Here is a 10,627-nt window from a genome sequence, read left to right on the forward strand (position 1 = left end):
CCCTCGAGGCCTGGAGTGGCCTAACCCTGGTATAGAATAAAAAGTCATGATCAGGGATGTCTAACAAAAGCCCCGGGTACCAGAATCAGCCCATCAAAGACTACGGTCTGAAAGGCTTTGGAAAATGTGAAGGAGGATATAAAAGTTTTATCTATAATTTCACAGCTTTTACAGTTTTTCTTATTGTTAAAGACCTCCCACATGACGGCCCATACCATACAAAAACAAGATTCCTGTTTTTCACCACCTACCATACAGATATGCACTAAAACATTTGTCTAGGCAATGAACCTAAACTTTTATGTAATATAATCCATTTATCATGTTGAAAAACTAAGAAATACTGTCGTAAATGCACCTTTTCCGCTCACATTAATCCTTCCCAGGGAATAAACGTGTAATTGAATGATAGAAAGGGGAGTTTCACTGGTCCAAGCTCAAAGTGCGCTCTCTGGGCCCACAAGATAAAAGAGGTTTGACATGCATGGGCCATATAAAGATTTACACCACTATAGCATCAGCGTCTGATTTATGAACCTCAAACTCAAAACAGTTCAAAGTTTAAAATCTCACATAGCCTTATTCTTTGCCAAGCTTCTTCTTTTTTTGTCACTATACAAATAAACTAAGACGACACATTGTAGCTGCATAAAGCTTCAGCATAGCGGACGTTTTGGGTTGCCAGCAGCATTAAAAAAAATACCAAAAGTTTAAGTAATCGTGTTAAATAATTCTCTGTGCTCTGTGCCAGTAAACCTCAACATGAAGCCAACAATGCTTTTTGGGTGTCACACTGTATTGGTTACTGACGTCACAAAACTCTAAAAGATTAGAGAAGATAAACCACATCATAATACTGCCTGGCCAAACTGGTTTCATAAAAGGGACACTCATCAACAAATACAAGTGAATTACTTAATTTGGCCCGGGCTTTTCTAAGAGGGTATGTTTTAACCATCCTGACATGTAGTGTAGCCTGTTGGCAAAGAAGTGGTTTTGTCCCACTTCTGTTGTTGATGTTTTTTTTTCTCTGTCCCTTTCTCTCCCTCTTTCTTTCTTCCCATCTTCTCTTTCTTTGTTTTCTTGTCCATTGTGATTATAATAACTCAAAATTAAAAATCCTGATAAAATTCTAATGAAACATAACTATCAAGTGGACCATTATAGCAAATACGGTAATGGTCCACGTGGGAAAGTAAATCTGTGTGGCATTTTTTGGCCTTCAGACAACAATTGCTACACTGTCGGACAGGCCAAAAGAAAAGTTTAGCAAACATTGGATGTTTTTAATCATCCATGCTGTAACCACAAAGGAAATAGCAGAAATTAACTTTGGACAAACTGGGCCATCTGGTGGTGATGAATGGCAGTGTCTCACAAATCAGCAGGAAAGCCTTTTTCGTCCATTCAAAGAGAATGAATTTGTTCAAACGTTTTAATGCAGACCGTCCTGAACAGCTCATAGGTGCATACATGTACACACAGCAATCTCACTGCAAATAGCAACCAAACAAACTCACAGCAGGAGTGTCCCTTCTGGACGAAACACGACTTTATTACAAGTCAAACATTTGAAATGAACATCTAAGTGGGAAAAAGCATTGCATCAAGTTTTTTTCTCTCTCTCTCTGACTGCTGCACTGAAGACACACAGCAGGTTTTGTTGACAGGCAGCAAAACACTGACCCATGTCCCCTGCTGGGCTTCTGGCATTTCAAGTGGGGGTCTTTATTATGTGAGTGAGGGCCGAGGAGAGATGGACCAAAATGCCACACCTACAGTAATCTCCTGTGGACAGTAGTAGAGTAAGGCAGTCATTCTTTGAATGGTTTCCAGTGACTTAGCTACATTCAGTACTCAGTATCACAGGAGATCTGATACATAATCAAACTAAAATACCAGTGCTTTACCGTAATATATATTTTTCTTAGTAAGAGTAAAACAATTATACTGTACATTACAATCAGCTGCAAGCTATGTGGCGGACCTCCATAGCACCCTTTTTATTTTCTTTATTGCACTCCATTTATGACGCCCTGATTTCAAGTTTTCTTCAAGTTTTACCCTTTTAGCTTGATTACAGATCAATAAGATTGGATCTCAACTATCTCAATGAAATAAAAAACAAAGATGGTGATAAAAAAAGGAAGAAGAAATAAAAGTGAAGGAGAACAGAACCACACAGACCAAAAGTAATTCTTCCTTTACAATACTATATGTCCTTAAGTACTTTTAAACATAGTTTTAGTTAGTATATATATATATATATCTATATAGATATAGATATATATGCATAGATATATATTTTAAACAATCTTTAGTCCAGATTGATACAAATACTAAATGCACTGTCGGTGGGTTTGTGCCAAAGTACGTGTTGATTATCAACAGCAAGTGCACTTGCGGATTTTTCACAGTTCGAATCATTGCCTCGCTTCCGACAAACAAAAGGAAAAACACCGGCTTGTGAACAATATAGGTGGTGAATGGCTGTTAACCAGCATGGTTCTGTTACAGCTTGCAAGGCCGAGGATAGAACCACGTGAGCGCCCATTGACCATTAAGTCTGTGAAACTGTTTCTCTGCCAGGTTATTCTGCTTTTTCTTTGCCACCATCTACTGGCTTCACTGGCTCTGGATCTTCCAGCAAGGCTTGTTGTCTCTCTCGTTCCTTCACCAGCTGCACACCACAGTAGGTCACGAGTAACACAGAGAGGGTTGACAGAGGAAAACCTAACAATAGGACAAAGAAGAAGGAGGAAGGGGGGGATGAGAACATTAAAGCACAACTTTAAAGGAAATACTGCAGATAATCCAGTGAACAAGCCCTGTCAGAGTTGTGTCACAGAATGTTTAATGCTATGAAGAAAACAGAAGCGATGCTGAAGTCAAATGATCTGTGGAGCATTAAGCCCCTCAAGTTTTTTCTTTTCTTGTTTTTCTGTGCTTTTGGAACTGAGAAAAAACCCTCATACTGATGTTGTTCCCCACCTTTAAAAATCAGTCTCCTTCCCACCATTTTGGCAAACTCCAAACTGTTCAGGGAGAGAACATTGTAGAGGACGATAGCCCAGAAGTTGGCCGCATTGAACAAACCGCGGATCCTGCGTGACATGGCTTCACCCATGGCACTCTAACAGAAGACACAACAGAGCACAAAATTACAACTAACATAGAAAAAGAAAAAATGTAATTCTGCTGCCATCCTGCAGACCTGTGATATGTTTGATAGATGCTTAGTCCATCTTTAAATTAGGATCTGTTTTGCTTTTCTCTTGTCTATTATATTTTTGGGGCAAATATAGTAGATCCACTTCTTTTAATAATGGCTTTTTAAATGAATAAAAATAGTTCCACACCTCAAAATCGTGTCGCTCAGCTTACTTTTGATCCTGTTGCTCTCAGGTCAGTACTGTATTAAGGTCTATCCAGTGGCTAAATGTGATGACAAAATGTTGATAGATTCCTGTGTTTGTGTCAAGATTCTAAAGAATTTTTTTTACCAAGTAATTTAATTTTTTCTTTAAATGTATCAGACACAAATTGTTATTCAAGGCAAGAATTTCCATCCATGTTCAAACATGCCTAGGGGCCTTACTATTTGCCTTATCGTTTCTCACCTCTATGGTAGAAAGTGGTGGAAGGGAGAAGAACTTGGCAACCCACAGCTCAAAGTTGAGACCAAAGCAGTTGAAAAAGGACCAGATATAAACCAGTTCACATGGGCCCAGCCACAGGGTGGTGACGGCAAAAGTGCAGATGGTTGCAAGAAGTTCTTTGAAGATTTGATTGTGATTTCCACCAATGTAGTCGTAAACATACCTGCACGCGACACAACGATGAGTCAAAATCATCTTGTCTATACCGTGTTCGGTTCTTTATGCCCATGAATTTAAATCATCCATGCACTCACTTGCACAGCCAGTCATTGATGCCTCTGTCAAAGTGCCTACAAAAGACACAAAGTTTCATGAATACTTGAATACACTTTGCAGAGCGAACCAAAAAACTACACTGTGCTTTCACACTGCTGATGCAAGTCGCACGTACGTCTCAGCGAAGACGTAAAGCATGGTGATACACTTGGGAGGCTGAGGAGGGTCCAGGTGATCCAGCATTGCCACGGTGTTGATGACGCCGAACATTACAGCCGCTTTCACCCAGTCATACACCAAGTTGGAATAAGCCAGTCCAGCTGTAAATCACATAAAAACAAATCTGAATCTTTCCTAATTAGAATATATCCCACAGTCTTTTCAGGCATTTATTTAAAGTCCTGCCTCTGAGAAAACCTCCAGTAGCAGATTAACTTGAAATGATGTCTCATTACAATTTTAGATTATTCATTTTTTCACTGATTTTCCTTGGAAATAGTATGATTTTAGGGAATAACAATGTTATTTCAAACCACAAAAAATCAAATGACTGAAGCAAGAAAACTTCAGTGCAAGTGCGAAAGAAAGGAAAAAGCTTTGGATTTAATTACTCACCCAGAGACCAGTCAGAAAGCTTAGCGACCAGCTTCATGTCACTGGGTATCGTCAGAATGTAAAGGTAGTGGAAGAAGACATCCACCACGAGAATACCTCCCAGGTGCAACAAGGCCTTGGTGGTGATGTTCCACATCTCCCTCTCTTTACGGATCAGCTGAGTGTTATTTGCCTGCAGAACAAAAGCTTCCACTAAACCCACATATCACATGCTGTTGTTGGAATTATAGAATAATGTATACTTTATTGATCCCCGTGGGGAAATGACTCTCTCTGCATTTGAGAGAGGGAAGCCACTAAGCAGGCGCACCGGGGGAGCAGTGTGTAGGGACACTGTCTTGCTCAGGTAGCCGTTTAGGGGATTCGAACCCCTGACTTTCCGATCACGGGGCGACTACTGAGCTATCCCTGCCATACTCCATAGAAACTTGAATATTTGATGATTACACCATTCAGAATAGCAGAGTTACAGATTTGTAACTATTTTTGGACCAATTAATTATTCACATTAATAAAATAGTTAATTAAAGAATAGATGTACCTACTGTTGATTAAAAGAAATATTAGGGTTTCTTTTTTAAAAAAAACACCAGTTTATCTTTATATTCCGTTTGATTTCAATCCTCACCTGGGCATGAAACCGGTCGAATGTCATTATCGGTCCAAAGAAGAAGAATGGGAGGTAGAAGTTGTATTTCACCAGGTCTGAGAACGTGTAGTTGCCTTCCTTCTTCTCGCAGTTCTCTAAAGCAAAACTCATAAGGCGCATAATGCTGAAGCCACAACCGCCATAGAACAGGATATCTTGGAGGTTGAAGGAACCAGTTACCAAGGCTTCCTGTTGTGGGGCAGTGGGAGGATAAAAGTTATTCTGAGCCTCAAACAGCAGTCTGCATAAGGACGACAATAACAATCTGGCAGAAGCTGTATGCTGTCAGTACTGTAATCATGTGCCCATACATTACATATTAGACCAAATACTATAATTTGTAATGTTATCTATAGTGTTTTGGGATCGTTCTCCGGTTTGGTAACGCTTATAAGATCACCTACAGCTGAAACCTTTCACAGGGGTGTGGATAAAGGGGGGCCAACAACAACTGTGTGTAGCAATGTGAACACTATGATGCTACAGGGCATTCACATTTTCTAGTGCATGTTTAGGGAGGCTGGAGGTCTGTCTGCATTTAAATTCAACCAATTTTCAAATGGTTTTATTGGTTGTTTCTTTCCAATAAACCTCACTTATTTCTAGTGGGCTTCAATAACTGCTTCTGAGTCTAAATCACCACATTTTGGAAAATCCTGGAAACACCCCTACAAACTCAGCTAAACTCCAGAAAAGTTGCAGTTCAGTTTTATTTATATAGCACCAAATCACAAATGAAGTTGTCTTAAGGCGTTTTATATTGTAAGGTAAAGACCCTACAATAATACAGAGACAACCCAAGCAATCAAATGACCCCTCATGAGCAAGCACTGAGAGAAAGTGGGAAGGAAAAACTCCCTTTTAACAGGAAGCAACCTCCAGCAGAACCAGGCTCAGGGACGGGCAGAAAGAACTTCCATTAGGATCATTAGGAAGAAATGTGGTGGTCGAGCACAAATGTTGTAGTATTTATTACATGCGTTGCTGGACTTTGGAAGTAGGTGAAGTTGTTAAACTTCTACTTTGCTACCATTCCCTCACCTGCCAGGAGTTAAAGGGCTCCAGCTTGATGGAGGCCAGCGTACACAAGCCTGCAGCGAAGCACATCCATTTACTTTTGAATATAGCCACGCTGTATAGTATGATGCAATGAGAAAGAACCAGAGCCAAGAAAGTCCAGCCCATCGTAACCAGGACTGCCAAACCTCCATACACCCCAAAGACCAAGGATCTGTGCTGTGGATAAGAAGGAGCCAAAATTAGTCAAGATATCAGGATATAGTTCAGAATTCAGGAACACACATGAAGAGTGGTGTTAGTATAATAACACTCATGAAACTGCAAAAAATGAAAATACCTAAGGATGGGAAGATTAAATTACAGGGCAATGAAAACAAATCTACAGTCCACATATGCACAATTTAAATGAAATGCATGGCAAATGTTGTGAAATTCTAAGATCTTTTAATGTTACCTTACATCCATTTATACCAATCTTCATTGTAAACATGAAACAAGACAGAAAACATGTTTAAAACATGATGAACTGTTTTAAATATGTCCAGATATTCACAGCAGAGACTCAACAGATGGGAACTTGGTATCAAAGAAAGCAGCTCATGCTGTGTTGAGTCAATCTGTCAGGCCTTGAGGTTCAAATAAAAGCCACGAGAAACATTTTTGCTCTGGAACAGAAAAACATCTCATTGAATAAAAATAGAATAAAACTACATTTAATTAATCACTTCAAGGCCTTCTGTTCACATCAGCAGAATGCAGCTTTGCATTTACTGTAATATCTTTCTTCACACTTGAGCACACATGCACACACAAATATGTATTTCATACATATTTACAGAGAAAAGCACCATGAGCCTGCACATGTATTTATTCAAAACCTAGGAGTATCTCGTGAGCATTCACACCCGCGCACCTTTGGAGCCACCAGGGAAAATATCTTGGCAAAGATCACATGACCAACGAGAGCAAAAAGGATATGATTGCGGAATGTCGTGAACCACATCACCCATTCGAAGTCCGCAGCATCCTACAGCAAGGAAAAATGCATTAGGATCAAATAACAACCGCTCGCTTAACATGGCGCTGTGCAGCCGTATAGAGAATACATGAAGAAGAGGGACTTACCATTTTCCTGCCAAAATAATGCCATCCTGGTTTGACGCTTTCTTTGAAGGACTTTCTGTTTGCATTTTCTGAAAAAACGAACAAACAAAAAAAACGATAACCTCCATTTGTGCATGCTGAGGTGTTTTATTAATAATGCAAAACAGCTTTAAGTAATGGCAGGACACTGTAAAGCCTCTGTGTTGGGGAATCCAGGCTTTGAGCAGCTTTGTTTTGGGCATTTTTATATGAGCTGGTTATTCCTCTGTAAGAAAACAGTCGTGCAGGTAGTCACAGCTTGAATAGCTTTGGTGTGTTCATTGGATTATTGCAAATTTAAGGGCCTGAGAGCACTTCTGGTCTATTTTATAACACCAAATATTACATAATACACTCACTGCAGAGCTTTCTATTCTGAGGCTGACATCTAGTCTCATGTAGACATAATCTTGTTGCAGGGAGAGTAGTTTTCTATATAACCTGAACAAAGCGCTAACACATAAATGACAAACACAACACCAAAAACAATCGCAGTGGTGACCAAAGTTGAAGCAATCAGTGTAGCAACAAATGTGATCAACCTACACCACCACCACCACAGTGGGGAGTAGGTTTTTCCAGCCAAAGCTGGAGAAGCCTCAAAATGTAAGGGTCATTCGGGGAAAGCCTCTTACTTCTGGGAACACAGCCAAACTACTATTGCCAGTATACAGCGCTACTGTAGCATGCAGACCTGAGTATTACAAATGACCATTTTAAGAGACAGAGACTGAAGGAGAAAAAATATCTGGACTAAAATGATGATTGACACCTAGACTGTATGACAGCACAAACGGTGACAGACAGCACCAGTCACCCGATTGCACTCAGTCCACTCAGATCAGTTTGTGAAGAGGCTGGTCGAAGCATGTCATAGTCTGAATACATGCAAACATTTGGTGTTATTTCAGGATGAAGGGTTTGGAGTTAGTTGGCTCAGTGTAACTTAGTCAGAACTATCTCCATCTGGGAAATAATTAGAGAGTAAGTGGACCATTTTTTCAAATTGTCTTCACATAATAAGAACACGCAGGAGTTCCTTGGGGGGAAGCAGTCTCTTTTCATCTACTAAATGAACTTTGTTCTGCCCTGTTTTAGGTTAAATGGAGCACTGTTGTAGGATGTAGGACGGTGCTTTTTGAGGCAGTTTTTAAATTGCATTGGAATTGAATTGCATTGTCACTTGGCTTTCAGTGACATTTATCAGATCATGAGTGAAAATTGTGCTCCTAAAGCTGATAGTAGGTGCATAAAAGTGTCCATTCACTCCGACTTTAGGGAATATTAGTGGATTTCAATTACCCTCTATAAATGTTAAAGCACTGTGATATTGATTTTTTTTTTTTTGGACTTTCTCAGTTACACTGACAGCCTGTGTGTGTGTGTGTGTGTGTGTGTGTGTGTGTGTGTGTGTGTGTGTGTGTGTGTGTGTGTGTGTGTGTGTGTGTGCGCGCGCGCATGCACTCCGGACATCTCTTGACACGTTGTGCACTCACCACTTGAAGCTTCAAATATCCAACTGCCTGCCCATATCAAGGCCACAGCAAGTACAGCTGTGTAGAGATACAGCTCATATCTAGGGAGGGCAGTCTTGATCCCCATGGTGAATCTGCACACTTGAAGCCTAATGGGTTGAAAAGCAATCAGCCACATAATGTTAGACCTAAGTGAATGGACCCAGTATAAATGAACAGAAAACAAAACAAAAAAAGGAAAACTCTGAGAGAAATGCGATAGCAGGGTTAAAAAGTTTATTTTACTGAACCAGGTTATTCTTTGGAAATTGTTACATTGTAGTTTGCTGTGACATGTCAGTATGAAAGCATGCACTTTGACAGGTTCCTCGATAAATAAAATGCTCCGCAGGATTAACCGGACAAAACATGAGGAGAAACCCAGTACAGTTTATTTTTATGGTAGATGTCCATGGCAGTGTTACCCAGTGGAAATCAGCCTGTGCCTATAGAAACTATACACCCACAAAAACGGGTCAGCACAGTAATAACACAAGTTCCTGACTGGTCTGAGACAGACCGGGGTGTTTCACCGAGGTGGTATTTTACTAATAAGCTTCCAGGATCGACAGCCCAGTGACTTAAATAGGACTTCAGAGCTCTGGCTCCTCGGAATCAGCACCGTCAGCTGCGCAACCCTACCTCTCCTTCCTATTATAGTACTGTCTTGCAGTTGGTTTGCTGTATAGCAGGGCAGCTGCAGTGCTATGTGATCTGAGAGGCGCTGGGGACTCACTTCACAGAATAATTAGCCCTAACTGGAATGGCCAAGAATGGCGCACTGGAGTGGGAAAACCGTTAGTTTTCAGGTGGACAGCCCGGGTTCCTGGCTGTGTTAGTGCGTGTGTTTCATGCTCATGTGGCGCACTTTGAGTTGAACTTAAAGGAGTTGGACGAACAAGTGTGGCATGCCAGTGCCAAGATGTAACCATGGCTATGCAGATCCCCCGCAAAGCGGCATGCATATAAATTGAGGCTTACTTTTTCAATGCTCCGTGCGCACAGAGTCGACAACACACCGGCTGTTTGTTCTGATTGTTCCCCCCCTGGTGGTTTCCGTCATATTTATCACTTTGCATTAATACAAGACTTGTTTTACTAACCTTATATCCGCTTTACAGTGTCAGGATGAGGGCAGCAGTGTTTACAGCCAGTTCTTCAATAGACCAAAGAAATTGGGGGAAAGCAGGTGGCGGCAAAAGCAGATTTCATTTCATTCGTCTTGCGGGGGCTTTGCCGCTGCCTCTGATCACCAGCCTCTGGCAGTCAGGATGTTGCGGACCCAACGAAAGGAGGAGGAAGAGGAGGAGGAGGAGGGGGGATATATTTATCCACCACTACTGCACCGCAATGAGGGGTGGTCCACACCGTGTCCATCGGATCTTACTCACAAACATGGTTTATAACGACGAAAAAAGAAAGTCAATCAGTAGCAATTAGCCTAATTGAGAGCCAATCAAAGATAGAATGGATCTGACTTGATAAATTATATGCGGATGTTAAAAGTGCAGTGAAATATGATTGCACTTACTGTTACAGACCCAAGTGTTTCACGTTTTCCGGTTAGATGCAACAAAGGCAGTGTTTCTACAATTTGAAAGAAATTGTTTTTTTTTCTGTTTTTAAAAATAATTTTCTGTACTCTGTGATATCGTCGCGACCGCCATATTATAAAACGCATTAAATGCCTAAGGAATTTGGGGAATTTTCATATATTAGTCAATGCTTTCCCGTTTCAGCACACACACATCACATCTGCGTCTTTCTATTTTTAATCACTCACAACATAAAATGTCATTTGTCAAGAAACC

General features: G+C 40.7%; 1 protein-coding gene across 3 annotated transcripts; it reads right to left on the reverse strand.

Moving 5' to 3' along the window:
- Window positions 1-1,534: 1,534 nt before the first annotated feature.
- On the reverse strand, window positions 1,535-10,133 carry hhatla (hedgehog acyltransferase like, a). Of its 3 annotated transcripts, XM_084911713.1 has the most exons (13): window positions 9,920-10,133; window positions 8,799-8,926; window positions 7,285-7,352; window positions 7,073-7,186; window positions 6,614-6,634; window positions 6,181-6,375; window positions 5,119-5,328; window positions 4,491-4,662; window positions 4,051-4,195; window positions 3,914-3,949; window positions 3,621-3,822; window positions 2,992-3,133; window positions 1,535-2,733 (listed from the first exon to the last, which is right to left on the reverse strand). In XM_084911713.1, exons 2-13 carry the CDS (start codon window positions 8,902-8,904, stop codon window positions 2,591-2,593), a joined length of 1,554 nt encoding a protein of 517 aa, XP_084767839.1. In that variant the 5' UTR covers window positions 8,905-8,926; window positions 9,920-10,133; the 3' UTR covers window positions 1,535-2,590. The 3 variants fall into 3 exon arrangements, with proteins under 3 accessions (XP_084767839.1, XP_084767840.1, XP_084767841.1); XM_084911714.1 differs by lacking the exon at window positions 6,614-6,634; XM_084911715.1 differs by lacking the exons at window positions 7,073-7,186; window positions 7,285-7,352; window positions 8,799-8,926; window positions 9,920-10,133 and having other exon boundaries at window positions 6,619-7,034.
- Between the last annotated feature and the right edge of the window lie 494 nt (window positions 10,134-10,627).

The sequence above is a fragment of the Perissodus microlepis genome, chromosome 18 (assembly GCF_051167445.1).
Source record: "Perissodus microlepis isolate ML-2025 ecotype Zambia chromosome 18, ASM5116744v1, whole genome shotgun sequence".
NCBI lineage: Eukaryota > Metazoa > Chordata > Actinopteri > Cichliformes > Cichlidae > Perissodus > Perissodus microlepis.